Source organism: Narcine bancroftii, chromosome 1 (genome assembly GCF_036971445.1).
Source record: "Narcine bancroftii isolate sNarBan1 chromosome 1, sNarBan1.hap1, whole genome shotgun sequence".
NCBI classification, from domain to species: Eukaryota; Metazoa; Chordata; class Chondrichthyes; order Torpediniformes; family Narcinidae; genus Narcine; species Narcine bancroftii.
This window is the reverse complement of record NC_091469.1, coordinates 196,471,731-196,488,110: the sequence shown is the minus strand read 5'-3', so window position 1 is coordinate 196,488,110 and position 16,380 is coordinate 196,471,731. Positions and strand designations below refer to the sequence as shown.

At 44.1% G+C, this 16,380-nt stretch overlaps 1 protein-coding gene across 5 annotated transcripts in view; it reads left to right on the top strand.

Annotated features, from left to right (window-relative positions):
- The window catches only part of gsna (gelsolin a), a 65,824-nt gene that overhangs the window by 34,084 nt on the left and 15,360 nt on the right, over positions 1-16,380 (top strand). For 3 of the 5 annotated variants that reach the window (XM_069887399.1, XM_069887409.1, XM_069887420.1), the window contains 9 exons: positions 1,204-1,353; positions 2,209-2,298; positions 3,628-3,760; positions 4,907-4,995; positions 5,279-5,494; positions 6,613-6,746; positions 8,138-8,228; positions 11,369-11,398; positions 15,945-16,115. In XM_069887399.1, the coding sequence (XP_069743500.1) occupies positions 1,204-1,353; positions 2,209-2,298; positions 3,628-3,760; positions 4,907-4,995; positions 5,279-5,494; positions 6,613-6,746; positions 8,138-8,228; positions 11,369-11,398; positions 15,945-16,115 (1,104 nt within the window). The remainder of the gene's footprint in view (positions 1-1,203; positions 1,354-2,208; positions 2,299-3,627; positions 3,761-4,906; positions 4,996-5,278; positions 5,495-6,612; positions 6,747-8,137; positions 8,229-11,368; positions 11,399-15,944; positions 16,116-16,380) is intronic. The other 2 variants (XM_069887428.1, XM_069887435.1) reach the window with 2 other exon arrangements.

Sequence of the window (16,380 nt, the reverse complement as noted above, 5' to 3'; positions counted from 1 at the left end):
AGCCTTTAGCCAGCTCTGGAATTCCTCTCTAAAATACATAATCTGCTTTCTTGCTCCTCTTTAAGATCTTAACTCTCCCTCTGAATGTCCAGCTTAACATTTCCTTGTATGGTTTCAGTGATTTCTTTAACCCTCTAAAATGGTGTGGACCATTTTGCTGTGTTAATAATGCTGTATTATGCCCACATCTCCATCGGGCACACAAAACTCAAAACGGTCAACCAGTTTACCTATCTCGGCTGCACCATTTCATCAGATGCAAGGATCGACAATGAGATAGACAACAGACTCGCCAAGGCAAATAGCGCCTTTGGAAGACTACACAAAAGAGTCTGGAAAAACAACCAACTGAAAAACCTCACAAAGATAAGCGTATACAGAGCCGTTATCATACCCACACTCCTGTTCGGCTCCGAATCATGGGTCCTCTACCGGCACCACCTACGGCTCCTAGAACGCTTCCACCAGCGTTGTCTCCGCTCCATCCTCAACATCCATTGGAGCGCTTACACCCCCTAACGTCGAAGTACTCGAGATGGCAGAGGTCGACAGCATCGAGTCCACGCTGCTGAAGATCCAGCTGCGCTGGATGGGTCACGTCTCCAGAATGGAGGACCATCGCCTTCCCAAGATCGTGTTATATGGCGAGCTCTCCACTGGCCACCGTGACAGAGGTGCACCAAAGAAGAGGTACAAGGACTGCCTAAAGAAATCTCTTGGTGCCTGCCACATTGACCACCGCCAGTGGGCTGATAACGCCTCAAACCGTGCATCTTGGCGCCTCACAGTTTGGCGGGCAGCAACCTCCTTTGAAGAAGACCGCAGAGCCCACCTCACTGACAAAAGGCAAAGGAGGAAAAACCCAACACCCAACCCCAACCAACCAATTTTCCCTTGCAACCGCTGCAATCGTGTCTGCCTGTCCCGCATCGGACTGGTCAGCCACAAACGAGCCTGCAGCTGACGTGGACTTTTTACCCCCTCCATAAATCTTCGTCCGCGAAGCCAAGCCAAAGAATCCTTGATCAACAATGGGACTTAATCCTCGGTTAATGCCATTATCCCTTGGCAATACTTCATAGACAAAGTGTAAGCAAAAATCTTTTTTACAAATGTAAAGTGTATGATTGGTCCTGTGTAGTGAATATGCTACCTTCATTCTTTCTACCTTGTAATATTCCTCTTTTGTATTGCATGCTTCAGGAAATCCTACAATGGTGTGGTTCAAAATCAAATCGGTTTGAACAGCTCAAGGCCGTACAATTCGCCAAGGGTATTCGTGACAATGAAAGGAGCGGTCGTGGCCATGTGAGGATAATAGAAGAAGGAAGGGAGCCAGAAAGGCTGATTGAGGTGATGATTGAAGTCTAAAATATTAAGGCCTTTTCGAGTTCTGTTAAAGAAAATGAATCTTTGCCATTAGCTTGTAGTTGACTGAGGTACCAGCAGGTGTCACTGCTGAGTAAGGTCTGGCTCATTGTGAAATACAGACCTGCTGACTTTCTCCAGTGCTTTTGTGTATTGTACAAAATATTTAATAGGTTTGAATACTAAAGGCTGCTTTAAATGTTATTTTTTTTAAATTTGGACATACACCGTGGTAACAGGCCGTTGTGGTCCACAAGCCTGTGCCACCAAAAACGCACCAATTAACTTACAAATTCTGTCCCGTGGGAAGAAACCGAAGCATCTGGAGAAAACTTGCACAGACACTGAATTTGAAATAGGTCACTGGTGCTGCAATAGTATTGCGTTGTTAGATTTGTATTGATCTTTTATTTTAATTCTTCCCGCTTACTGGAGGGAGTTAAGATTCTACCACCTGCCTGCACACTGGGTTTAATTTACAACAGTCAATTATTAAGCTGCCAATCTGCACATCTTCGAGATGTTCAAGGAAACCGAGGCACCCAGAAGAAGGGCAAAAGCACAAACTCCACATAATCAGCACACAAGGTGGGGATAGAACCTGGGTCTCTACTGCCTGTGCCACTGTGGTGCCCAGGTTAGGAGGGTGCCTCCATCACTTTATATTCTGTTGAACTCTGGGCCCTTTGTTCAGGATGTGGAGTCTCCAAGGTGAAATGTCCATGTGATTAGGTCCACGGTGGGGAATAATTCAGTAAGATGCAGGGATGCAATTGATGAATTTTAGATTTGGCTCTAAGCATTTCAGGTTTGTGACTTTAAAATTTCTCTGTTTTTAAGGTTCTTGGACCAAAGCCTGACCTTTCTGAAAGATCAGACAACGATATTAAAGCTGATGCCTCCAATAGAAAACTGGCTAAATTGTACAAGGTACAAAGCATGACGTTTAGAAATGTACAAAAATGATTTAGAAATAAGGTAAGCAAATGGATCTTTGTAGATTTTCCTCAACTGCCAACCTGGGCTCAACTGTTCACGTGGTTGGGAAGAGAGGTGAAACTTGGACACAGCTGGTCCAATCAGTTCTACATCAGTCCACGAGGTGCTCCTCTCACTGAGCTAGCAGGGAGCTAGTTTTGCAACAGGGCTTCCGAACATGTGACCAATTGATCAGTGTGTCCAATCTGAGGATGTGAGGTCCTGGAACTGGACAGAACCACCTTTCCCCTTCACCCTGCACCACTGTTTAATTAAATTCCTGGTTGATTTTTATCTTGGCTTAGACTCCAGTCTGCTTTGTTTTTTGTCTTCAAAAATCAGTCCATCTCAGCCTCTGAATCTATTGAATGACTTGAAATTCTCTTGGAATCTGTTCTTTCAATTCTCTGGAGAAATTTTTGTCTTAAAATTGTGATCAGGGCAGCCTCTGTTAACTGATTCCCTTGAAGTTTATTAAATGTCTTGGTACGTGGGATCTCTGCTCAGGAGATGTTGGCTTTGCCTTGGGCAGGCTGTGAGGTTCTTTTGCCAGTTTGTTTCATGCAACCTTCTGTACTGCAACATTCTCCTTCTCTTTCTGTAAACTGGCTTCTGATTGAATAGGTTAGTGTAGCCAAGTATCTGCAACATTATTTGGATCACACTATGTAGTCTTGGAGAGCTGGCTGCCTCCAGAGTAGCAGTGACAGCCTCTTTGAACTCCATGAAGACTTGGAGTCTAATGCTTGGATGACATTGAGTTACTTAGCCTAGTCTTTGTAGAGACAATCCATATTGTCACTTCTGTGGATACAACTATTCCCAGTTATGATATTGTTGCTAATGTTAATAAAATTTTCTTTCTCTTCTTTCCCATATAACCCTGTGCTGTATTTTCAGAGATTTAATTTTTCACTGTAGTTTGACCACCTTTGTCACCTAGTTTATAATGGATGGTGATCTTGGCCAGAGGGACTGTTTGGACACTAGATTGGCAAGGTTTGTTGAATGTAGTCTCAGCGGAATTGTGATGTATTGGTTGTTCCCACTCCTGACTCATGGATTCCGACTCGCAGATTCTGATGCCAGCTTATGTAGAATTGCATCCCAAATCCTTTTTATGCACTGTACCTTTCTCTGATTTACTTGTCCAAATTTGAAAAATGCTTGCAAGGCCTATAAACGGCGAGCAAAGCTCCATCCTAAAGATTACTCATTTCCTTCTGTGAAATGAAATATTGGCAAATGTTGACTAACACTCTTGATGCCCTCTCCCTGAAGGTCTCAAACATCTCTGGAGGAGTGGATATTTCCCTTGTGTCTGCTGATAATCCATTTAAGCAGTACATGCTGCAATCTGAAGATTGCTTCATTCTGGACAATGGATCGAATGGAATGATCTTTGTGTGGAAAGGTGAGAGCCAGTTCTTCAACGAATGCTATATGTGTGTGTGTGTTTTTTTTTCCAAATACACAACGAGATTTTATGGGGGGGGGGGAGCATCAAACTTTTTTGCAATTCTTTCTGGATCCAAATTTAGGGGAAAATGGATAGTATGGGTAAAACCCTGACTTAAAAAATTGGACTGCGTCCATGGATCTGTCCCTGGCCATGAGTTAACCAAAAGAATCCAGAGAGGGGCAGGTATTTTAACCTGCCGGCCGGGCAGCTTTAGAATACCAAGAATGGAGGTCAGTGTGTGAAAACAATGTGAATGATGTGATGAGGAAACTTGTGTTTAAAAATACTGAGAATATCTGATGACTATTTGGTTTAAATTTTAGTTTCTGTGCTGTCCTTGTCAGCTCACTGTAAAAATATAATAACCCAACAGTTGCACAGGAATAACAACCAAAAATCTGGGCACCAGGATTGAAATTGTTGAATTGATTGTCATGTGTATATTCACTGAAATACCTGCTGCAGTACTTTGTAAAAAAGAACACACTATAAAAACAATTACAACTATATTTGAATAGTTAAAACTACAGCACAGAAATGGATCCATCAGCCCTTCTAGTCAGTGCCAAATTATTTTTCTGTCTAGTCCCATCACCCAGTACCCAGATCATATCCTCCATACCTCTTTCATACATGTACCAGTCCAGATTTCTCTCAAATTTTGAAATCCAAGCTGTAGGCTTGGATCCGACCTTTAGAGGTCGCTATCCACACCACCAGCAGTGTTATCTGCAGACTTTATCACACCCCAGTGAAAGCGTATCAATGTACTCTGTGAGAACATGCTCAAATGCATTTAAAGACCAATAAACAGCATGTAAAGCCCTATATTCAATCTTCTAAGTAATTAAAAATACCATTGGGTCCTTAAGGACCGGGGGAGTTTGGGAAGAACTATGGCCTTCCTTAAGCACACCTCTGCCAGTCATCATTGAACATGTTCTTGAGACAGCCACATGGAAATTTGATCCCTGGCTTTGGTGGGTTATTACTTGTGTGCATGGATCACTGGTACAAAATGAAGCCATTGAGAATATGTTCCTCAGCAGAATGCTGTCTGACGATGATTAATGTTATTTCTTTTGTGAATTGCAAAAGGTAAAAATGCAGATCAAGAAGAGCGCAAAGCTGCTTTGAAGGGTGCTGAAGATTTTATTTCCAAAATGGGATATCCCAAACATACCCAGGTAAGATGCTTTGGCAACACTTGGTTAAATGTAGACAAGACTAGGGCTGTGAACCTACTTTTCAAGAATACTCCTCTTCAAAGTTGAGCCTGCTGCAAGGAAGGATTTTGTATTTACATTTACCAACGGGTAGCTATGAAATGCAATTTATTCACCATGATGTTCCCTGCATCATTTTGAATTTCCTCTTTCTAACTGTGTAAGTAACCTCTTTTCTCTGAGTGCAATGTTCCCAGGGTATAAGCAGGATATTGTGCTAACCCTCCTCCTTGGTGTTCCTCAGGTTCAGGTCCTACCACAATATGGTGAGACTCCACTCTTCAAGCAGTTCTTCAAGAACTGGGTTGACCTATACCAGACAGAGGGAATGGGGACCTGCTACATCTCTGGGCAAATTGCCAAAATTGAGAAAGTGCCTTTTGACATTTCGACTTTGCATGAGTCTCGAGCCATGGCTGCCCAGTATGGGATGGTGGACGATGGGTCCGGAGAGAAAATGGTGAGAACATGACCACTGCCTTAGTCACAATCAGAAATGAAGAGGTCAGCTGCTTCAGAAGAGGTCAGATTTCCCTGGAGCTTGTGCTGGTCATTTCCCAAGCTGTGTTGTGGCAGCTCCAGGTCTTGACTTGATCTGCAACTCTACTTGTGAGGATTCTAATTTGTCAGCTCCCAGGTATTGATCAACTTGGGCAGCATCTGGGCTTCCAGTCATTAATCAGGAAGCTCTGCCCCAAGGTGCCTCACTGGCCTTTTTGACAAATCATCTGGTCAAATGAATTAAATGGTTACAAAAATGACCTGCACTTTTTTTTTACTCAGTGGCCTCATTCATTTGGGGTTTTACTGCTTCTGCTAGCCAACTGCGTTGGTCCTTGGCACCCATGTCCATGGACAAAATCTGCAGAAAGTCCACTGGTGGTGCAAAAGATCAGATGTCCCAGCACCAAAGTTAGGCAAAACGAGCCCATGATGGAAACGGCTGCCTCTTCTCTGAGTGGAAATTGGCCCAAGTAGGAATGTATTTGGAGCGTCTTTTTGACGTGGTAAAATATCCCATAGAGCTACGCTGCAATATGACTATTTTTATCTTGTGGAGTCTACCACTTTGATGTGTCTAGTCTTCCAGAACCTAACCTTCCTTGGTGCAGAACTAAAGTAGCTCTCGATTAGGCATGTCACATCGAGTGAAGAAGGGGATCTCTGTCCAATCTGAAGTTGCCCTGTGCTCACTGATCCTGGAAGCAGGAAGCCCAATGTTTATCATTGGTGCTTCTCTTCCCTCACAACCACCTGCACTGTAGCCTCCAAGTAGGAGCACGTAAAAAAAATTTTTTGGTGTTTTTTTTTCTTCCCCCACCACCACAACCTACTCATTCTTTTATCATACCTAGTCTGGTCTCATGACATTACTTCCTCCAGGGCGAGCAAAGGTTGGTACCTCCTCTGTTCAGCAGGATGTGTGGTTTGTTGCTTGTGTGAACAAGACTGACTCCTTAAAGAAAAAACTGACCATTCGATCAAGAAGTGGGGATCTGGGGTTGCATGTCTTTGGTTGGGGAGGGGGTTAAATGGGATTTTTGTTGTTTCAGTTTGCGTTATTACTGATCTCCTCAGATCTGGCGCATTGAAGGCAATGACAAAGTGCCTGTGGATCTAAGCACCTATGGCCAATTCTATGGAGGGGACTGCTACATTATCCAGTATGCCTACACCTTTAGTGGGAGACATGGCTACCTGATCTACTTCTGGTGAGCTGTTGACATGCCTTATATGACCTCTGTAAATGCTTTGGAAGGATCTAGGTATTTCCCCACCTGGCAGTCCTGGTACAGGAGCATCAAAATCAGGTCTGTAAGGCTGGAAAATAGCTTCTTCCCACAGGGTGTGAGGTTGATTAATGGTACCCTGTAACCTTGGGCCTCTTGAATGAAAAGAGTAAATTATTTCTGTGTGTGTATTTTTTATTTCTTTAGTATTTGTATATGTTTGTTTTGTCTGATTGTATGCAGTCAGATGATAATGAACTTGACGGGAGGGTCTCACTTTCCTCCAGCAAGAAGGGTACAAGTCTGTTCAGTCAGATGTAAGTGCCATTAATCTGTCATTGTCTCATCAGATGAGCCAGATTGAAACTAATTTACAAATGCAGTGTTTCATTTTGCCAACGATTTGGATCCATAGACAGAATTTGTCTGTATTGTGGGCATTGCATTTTGTCCTGGAACGGTGCTGAGACCTGAGCAAGTTTTAATTACACTGAACAACAAATTTTTTCAAAAAGGGTTGCTTCCTGAAATAAAATTGGAGATTATGATAGACAACCTCAAGCTGAACACAGAGATAATTTCAGATTTGCTGTATCACGTATGAAGTTGGAGAAACATTATATTAATGTTTATTGAATTTAGCATTAAGCATGTACTCACCACAAATGCAACAGAATGAATGGCAGCTGTTGCAACTTTGAAGAGACATTCCTGTTGCATTGAATCTTTCTGAAGACATTAAATGCTATTATTAAGAGCACTTGCTATGCCTGAAGAACATGTGCATCAACATATGTTCAGTCTATCTCAATGTATTGCACAGCATCTCTATATGTGAGCTGCTTTCATAGCCTGTCTACATCTATCCTAACTAGGCATATTCAGGCCTCAGACGACATTTGCATCGCACCTATGCTGAGTGCATGCCCAGGCAGGCTTGGACTGACCAAAACAGCTTGCCTTGTGGACAATATACTAGTAGACTTGAAATATGAATATGACTGGAAATCACAAAAATGGTTATATTTTAAAAAACGATATGTGGTAGGAAAATCTTAGAGATTTTTGTGATCAGCAGCCCAAAATCAAAAAAAAACCCAAAAGTATTCAGGAAGCAAAATCTTCGTTGTCCAATGTTAGCTTCTGTTACAATGAGGAAAGAATGATGTTTGTCAAACTCAAGTGCACAGCTCTCCTGGGGGTGGGGGGGGGGGGTTCAAGACTCTTCGGGGGTGGGGGGGGAAGTATTTTGGCCATTGGTGCTAACTCGTTCTCTGTCCTGCATCTCCAGGAGTGCAGTGCTTTGGCTCTGTTTCTCTCTAGGACAAGCCCAGTGAGATGAGGTTAGCTAAATTAGTTGATTTGTTTTCCAGGCAGGGAAATGATTCCTCCCAGGATGAAATTGGGGCTTCTGCCATCTTGACTGCCCAGCTGGACGAGGAGCTGGGGGGTGGTCCAGTTCAGGTAAGTGCTAATCTTCATCAAGGGTTCGCTTTATCATTGACCTTGGGCAAGCACACAACCCCGGGTATAGGCACCAGATCAATTCCTTCAAAATGGAAGGCGTTTAAAATGGGAACTGTGCATTTTTTTTCTTTGATGTTGTGCGAGCAATCCTTGGGGAAATGTTGAACAGAACAATAAGCAGACTGTGTGATCTTGTTTGTGTGATGTCCCAGTCCCATGATTGAACTTTGTGGGGGTGTGTGCGTGTACAGCAGATCATCACGAGAACTGCCTCATTCACATGCTTGGTTACCTGCCAGGCATTTCCACAGAGACACTGTTCTTTTTGTGCATCTCCATATTCAGCGAAGCTGGCACTAACCATTCAGTTCACAGGCGTCTTGTATGAAACTTGCCTGTCTGGCTAGAGACAGGCAGGGCTGCCTACAACCAGTCAAATACTGAATTCTCTTTGCAAGTGGCCAGAATTAGTTCTCATGCCAATTTAACCAATCACTGTTTGGACTTCATTTATCTTGGCCAAAGGTTTCCTTTCTGTCCACAGATTTTTTTTTTCTGCATTACACCCAGCCATAAGTGGTAGTCGAAAGAATCCTAGCGTTTCAATTCTGAGCTATTTCTGTGTCCATTACGAAGGGTGAAGTGTGAGGCTGCTAGCAGTGGAGTGTTACTGCTCTATTGATCTATCATTGTATGCTGGGAATGCTAGGATTTAGCCAAATGTCCTCTACACTGTAATGTAGTCACTGGACATGTCCATCGTTAAAGATGGTGGCAAACTAAACTGGCATTTACAAGATCCATATGTTGGAGGTCAATTTATGGAAATAAACACTTGTAAAAGTAACATTCAGAAGATGTTGGGGAATAAAACGCTGGAAATTTCCCAGTTTAAATGTTGCGACTGGGTCACTTTCAATTTTCACGAGTTAAATTTTCCTCTCTCCCAGCAGTCCAGATTTTTTTTGAAGACTAGATCTCCTTCCCTGTTTTGTGTTGAATGTAAATGATCTGTTTTTAACTGCTTGCCTGTTTTCCCAGGAGCACAGGAGGTTGGAGATTTTATTAAGCTCTATAAAAATCATGAAGGGCAGAGATGAGGTTATGGTGACAGTGGTGGGCACATAACGAGCTGCCAAACAAAGTAGTGGGGGCATGTTTGTTAGCTTCCTTTAAGAAACATTTGGTTAACTACATGGACAGGGTGGTAATGGATGCAATGCTGAAGCGTGGGACTAAAATGGGAGGGAACGTTGTGTGTGACCCAGCTGGGTCTGTTTACATGTTCAGACTCTGTCAGCAGTTTTTCTTGCTGCTTGAAAATAAATACAATGGCGTGAAGCAAGGCTGTGTTCTCGCACCAACCCTCTTTTCAATCTTCTTCAGCATGATGCTGAACCAAGCCATGAAAGACCCCAACAATGAAGACGCTGTTTACATCCGGTACCGCACGGATGGCAGTCTCTTCAATCTGAGGCGCCTGCAAGCTCACACCAAGACACAAGAGAAACTTGTCCGTGAACTACTCTTTGCAGATGATGCCGCTTTAGTTGCCCATTCAGAGCCAGCTCTTCAGCGCTTGACGTCCTGCTTTGCGGAAACTGCCAAAATGTTTGGCCTGGAAGTCAGCCTGAAGAAAACTGAGGTCCTCCATCAGCCAGCTCCCCACCATGACTACCAGCCCCCCCACATCTCCATCGGGCACACAAAACTCAAAACGGTCAACCAGTTTACCTATCTCGGCTGCACCATTTCATCAGATGCAAGGATCGACAATGAGATAGACAACAGACTCGCCAAGGCAAATAGCGCCTTTGGAAGACTACACAAAAGAGTCTGGAAAAACAACCAACTGAAAAACCTCACAAAGATAAGCGTATACAGAGCCGTTGTCATACCCACACTCCTGTTCGGCTCCGAATCATGGGTCCTCTACCGGCACCACCTACGGCTCCTAGAACGCTTCCACCAGCGTTGTCTCCGCTCCATCCTCAACATCCATTGGAGCGCTCACACCCCTAACGTCGAGGTACTCGAGATGGCAGAGGTCGACAGCATCGAGTCCACGCTGCTGAAGATCCAGCTGCGCTGGATGGGTCACGTCTCCAGAATGGAGGACCATCGCCTTCCCAAGATCGTATTATATGGCGAGCTCTCCACTGGCCACCGTGACAGAGGTGCACCAAAGAAAAGGTACAAGGACTGCCTAAAGAAATCTCTTGGTGCCTGCCACATTGACCACCGCCAGTGGGCTGATAACGCCTCAAACCGTGCATCTTGGCGCCTCACAGTTTGGCGGGCAGCAGCCTCCTTTGAAGAAGACCGCAGAGCCTACCTCACTGACAAAAGGCAAAGGAGGAAAAACCCAACACCCAACCCCAACCAACCAATTTTCCCTTGCAACCGCTGCAATCGTGTCTGCCTGTCCCGCATCGGACTGGTCAGCCACAAACGAGCCTGCAGCTGACGTGGACTTTTTACCCCCTCCATAAATCTTCGTCCGCGAAGCCAAGCCAAAGAAAAATAAAAATCATGAAGGGCAGAGATGAGGTTATGGTGACAGTGGTGGGCACATAACGAGCTGCCAAACAAAGTAGTGGGGGCATGTTTGTTAGCTTCCTTTAAGAAACATTTGGTTAACTACATGGACAGGGTGGTAATGGATGCAATGCTGAAGCGTGGGACTAAAATGGGAGGGAACGTTGTGTGTGACCCAGCTGTGTCTGTTTACATGTTCAGACTCTGTCAGCAGTTTTTCTTGCTGCTTGAAAATAAATACTGGGAGTTGTCCTCCAGGAAAATGTCTTGGACTGAGGGGCACGGAGTGGGAATGGGGGGCATCAGTTTCAGATGGGAGAATAATTTCTTTTCTCAAATGGATGTGTTCTTTGAATTACTTTTCCCCAAAATGCTGTGGAGCTAAAATCTCAAATGTGTTCAAAGCTGGAACTCACTTTCCTTGAGGATTAAAAATGTATGACTAAAGGCAGGAAATTGGATGTTGGGTAAGTTGGATGAGCCATGATCCAGTGGAGTAGTTGGGCAGGCCTGAGTACATCTGGTTTTATTTTTTTTAAATCTAATGTCCACTTGAAGTGGAGTCTGTCAGTAACTGACTGAATTCCTCATTCCCACAGGGACCTGATGGTTCCCGAATCGTCAACCAGGTATTGATGTTTGTGCTGTAGGTCACAGGGTGAGGCAGGTGGTGATAGAAGTGTTTGAGTGTTAATGTTGCTTCTGAGTTGTGCCCTGCCTGCTGCATGCAAAGTGAGCATTGATTCACAGTGATGTCCTAGAGTAGTGAACGGTGTCTGCATGCCTCTCTCCGATTTCTGCCTGTGTCATGGAAGAAGAATGAATTTCTCTTCCACCTCTTGCCTTTCCATGGGTTCTTTGGCGAGACTGAGCAGAGATGCCGTCAACCCACTTGTACCTGTGACTCCTCCCTCTGCCCCAAGATTCCATCTCTCTCTTGACTGCTCCCTCTCCTTGGCAATGACCCCATCCCCTCCATTGCCCTAGTTTGCCTCCATGATTAGTCTGCCATCTCCAACTCTGGACTCGACCCCTGAAATATTTTAAGCATCTGAGCATGTCTGACTGCTGGCCATTCCTGAATTGACCTGATTTGTTTGATCTTCCCACCTCCCCACCCTCTCTAATTTCCAGCCAAAAACCTCACTCATGCCTTGAGTTTCCAGCAGATTGATGGTGGTCTCCTCTTTCCTACTGCCCATGACCCGACCCCTCAGGGTGGCATGGTTAACTTGGCAGTTAGTGCAATGCTATCATAGCACCAGCAACCCGGGTTCGAATCTGGCACTCTCTGTAAGGAGTTTGTACATTCTCCCCCATTGTCTGCGTGGGTTTTCCCCAGATTCTCTAATTTCCTTCCACCTTTTAAACATACAGGGTTTGTATTTGGATGGCTCAGGTTTCAGTGGCAGAATCTGCTTCTACCGTGTTGTAAATAAAATTTCCCTCATAACCCCTACACTCACTGACTTGTACGAATCGTTGCAAAATTCTTGCCTTTCTCTTCATGAGTTTTCTCGCTCACTATCTCCTTGATCATTCGCTCTGCAGTCCCACTTTCAGTCCCTATATATTCTGAGCTTTTATCACACCACAGTTACTGGTTCGGCTTTCCTCTGCTTGGCCCCAGTCCCTGGAATTGGCAACCTAATCCACTCTGACTCCTGAATATCCACATTACTGACAAGGCTTACTTGCTTTATCTGGCTGCACCGTTCACCTGCCGACCCTAACGTATTTGGAGGGTGAGAGGAAACTGGAGTGTAGGTCATGGGGAGAACGTACCAACTTGTGACAGAATCGAACCTGGCTTGCTGGCTCTGTAATAACGTTGTGCTAACTGTGGTGTTTAGGACAACAGTTGGCTGTTTGAGTAACACTCCAACTTGGTGCATTCTGCCAGGTTAAAGGCACTATTGATATTCAGGTTGTTGCAACGGCTGATTTCTCAGGAGTTAATGCCAGGAGACTTTTATTTACTTGCATGTAATTCCCTCAAATGTTACTGGCTGGGATGTCTGGTGTTTGGAGGTTCCATCTGGAATCCACCAGTGTTTTAGTGTAGAACACAACTTCATCTTCCTCCTGGTTACTCAAATGGGAAACTTTATTTACTGAACATACTAATTTTGCTTTTAATACCACAGGAATTAAAGAAATGAAGCAAGAAGGATTTGGAGATTTGTCCTCCTTTTTGAGCTTTTACACCTCCCTTTTTATGCGCATACCACTCTTAAAATTCCAGAGGATTTGCCCAATGCTGTGACCACCCTTGCATTAGAAGTATAGTTGCTTTTCTAATTTGAGTTTTGATCAGAGTTTGTTTTGCAAATGCCTCTGAATGTTGGTTCCTTTACAATTAGGACATAAGGGACATATTTAAGAGACATGTCTCAAGAGTGAGACAGAGTGAGGCATGCCTCTCTCATCAAAAACCCTTACCACCCACACCATGTCCTTTTCTCACTGCTACCATCAGGAAGGAGGCCAAAGGAATCTGAAGACTAACACTCAACGTTGCAAAAGCAGCTTCTTCCTTTCTGCCATCAGATTTTTGAACAGACCATGAGCTGTAGATGCTGCCTCACTTTTTTTCTCTTTTTGCACTAATTATTTTTAAATATTGTATTTATAAACCATTGCATTTTTGTGCAGTACTTGTAATGCACGATACTGCTGCCGCAAAACAAATTTCATGACATGTGATTCTGACTTGTGTTGAGAAATGGGCTAGTGTGGCTGTGTTGCCCAATAGCATCACTATGTCTGCACATAATTAATCGTATTGCAGTAAATCCTCCTTTCTGCAGGGATGGCCTTGTATAAGCGTCGCTTGTCCAATGCCTGCAATTGTATGCTATTTCCACTAGATGGAGCATGGAGTATTTTGAATCCATGAAGTCAGGCCATCACACAGACCCGTAGATAAACTGCATGAACTCCAACGTATGCAAAAACTGGGGCGCTGCATCTGTTTGTGATTTTGTGGGAAAATGAAAATGAGCAGAAACCAGTGACTGCGCCATCATCCATTTCAATAAAATGTGGAAAACTGGCTTCATTTTAGAGGGAAACGAGAAAATTTGCAGCTGCTGGGGTCGAGTGCAATCCACAAAGGTGCCGAAGAAGCTCAGCAGGTCACATAGCATCCACAGGAAGTAAAAGGCAGTCGGCATTTCAAGCATGAATCTTTTGTTGGGCATGTGGAAAAATGGATAGATACACGAATAAAAAGGGGGAGAGAGGAAGGAGAGGAACATGAATTGGAGAAAGGGGCACCTTTTTATTAAGGGTCTGATGCGTTGACTGTCTTTTATTTCCTGTGGATGCTGTGGGACCAGCTGAGTTTCTCCTGCATTTTTTATGCATTTTAAAGTTCTCTGATTGATTTCTGATAAAGATTCCAACAAATGTTGCAGACTTCTTTGCCATTTTATTCCAGCAGAGGGTGATGGAGGGTCCATCAAAACTCTAATTTTCATACAAGGAAACTGACGTGCTGTTTCCCCTTTAGTTACAGAACCCAAGGCTTTGGTTGAATTTGCAATAGAAAATTTGTGCATTGAATTAATTGGCCTCCAATCAATTGGATCTCATACTTTATGATTTGTAAACCTGAGCCTTGGTTGATAGGAACAGATCTTGGAGTTCAGAGCTGCAGCCAGTGGAGCATCTGCTTTTCATTTTCCAGTGCCCTGGGTTCAATTCTGACCAGCAGTACTGTCTGTGTGGAGTTTGCACATTCTCGCTGTCACTCTGGTGTACTCTGTTTTCATCCTGCATCATTCCCCCCCCCCCAAGATGTGTGGGTGTTTGTCGAGATAGATTGATTGCTTCATTGTCTTTGTGGGTGGCAGTGGGTTCCTAAAAGTAGTTGAATCTGCCTAGTGACCGTAGTTGTTTCACCTGAGATCCTGTGCATTCGATTTTTGATTAAACCTTAACTAACAAAGCACAATGCAGCTCAAGGCACCCAGTTCCAAGAGTTGGAGGAATGGGATGGAGTGGTGCAGCCAAATATCTGATTCATGAGAGTTTGTTGCACACAAGTATAATCTACAAATGCACTGAAATTCTTATTGCAGCTACCCAGATGGTGAGATGCATCAACAAAGTATAAGTTACCGCCTTGAGGTGGGGCGGTCGGGGATTTTTGGGGGGGGGGGTGAGTGGAAGAGGAGAAATATAAATATATACCCAAATATTCACAAATGCATATGGCGCATTTTTTAATAGTGGGACAAATTGGGTCTATGGGTTGAAATGTATATGGTCAAGATCAGAATCTGAATCAGAATTTATTGTCATGAACAAGTCACAAAATTTATTGTTTTGCAGCAGCGACACAGTGTAAACATTCATATAAACCACCTTTTTCCTAAATAAAAATAGTGCATGAAAAGTCAACGTAAGGCAGTGTCTTTGGTTCATTGATCATTCAAGAATCTGATAGCAGTGGGGAAGAAGTTGTCCTTGTGCTGTTGAGTGCTTGTCTTTATGCTCTTGTACTTTTTTCCCGATGGTAGCAGAGTGAAGAGGGCATGGCCTGGGTGGTTGGGGGTCCTTGAGGATAGAGTCTGCTTTTTTTTTTTAAGACTCTGCCCCTTGTAGATTTCCTCGATGGAGTGTTCTGGTGCCCGTGATGTTGCAGGCCAAATTAACTACCCTCTGGAGTTGTTTCTTTTTCTGAGAGTTGGCATCCCAGTTGGCAGTGATGCAAGCAGCCAGAATGCTCTCCATGGTACACCTGTAGAAGTTTTTAGAGTCTTTGGTGACCTACTGAATCTTCTCAAACACCTCACAAATTATAGCCACTGGTGAGCTAGCTGCCTTTGTGATTTCATCGGCATGGAGACTCCAGGACAGATCCATGGAGATGTTGATACCCAGGAATTTAAAGTTCTTGACCCTCTCCTCTGCTGACACCCTTGATGAAGACTGATTGGTGTTCTCCTACAGACCACAATAATTTCCTTGGTTTTGCTCATGATGACAGTAAGGTTGTTAGCATGACACCACTGAACAGGCTGATCTATCTCCCTCCTGTACACTTCTTCATTCCTGCTTGTGATTCTGCCGACAACCGTGGTGTCATCGGCAAATTTGTAGTCAGTTCCCCATACCTAGTTTGGTCTCTTCCCTGTGTCCAGTAAGCTCTGTTTCTCTCCTGAACAGGTGCGTGTGGTGCAGGGGAAGGAGCCCGCTCACCTGATGAGCATGTTTGGCGGGAAGCCTTTGGTTGTATACCAAGGTGGGACTTCCAGGGATGGAGGCCAGAGTACCCCAGCAGACAATCGCTTGTTCCAAGTTCGGGCTAGCCGCTGTGGATCCACCAGAGCAGTGGAGGTTGGTTAATGTTTGCTTCTACCTTCCTGATTTGCTGGAGAGGGCACTCTCAGAAAGTGGAGGGGAGGAGCAGTGATCTTAGCTTCTGTTTAATTTGGTAAGAAACTTATTTTTTTTCTGTTAGTATGTTGAAAATATTATTCTCTCTAAAACAGCTGATTTTGCTACAAGCAATTTGACTGATTTTGAGTTGTAGCAGTGCTTGGCTAATGCTTCGCCACTCATGAGATGTCTTGGTGGGACATCTAAGCCTCTCCAAAGGATG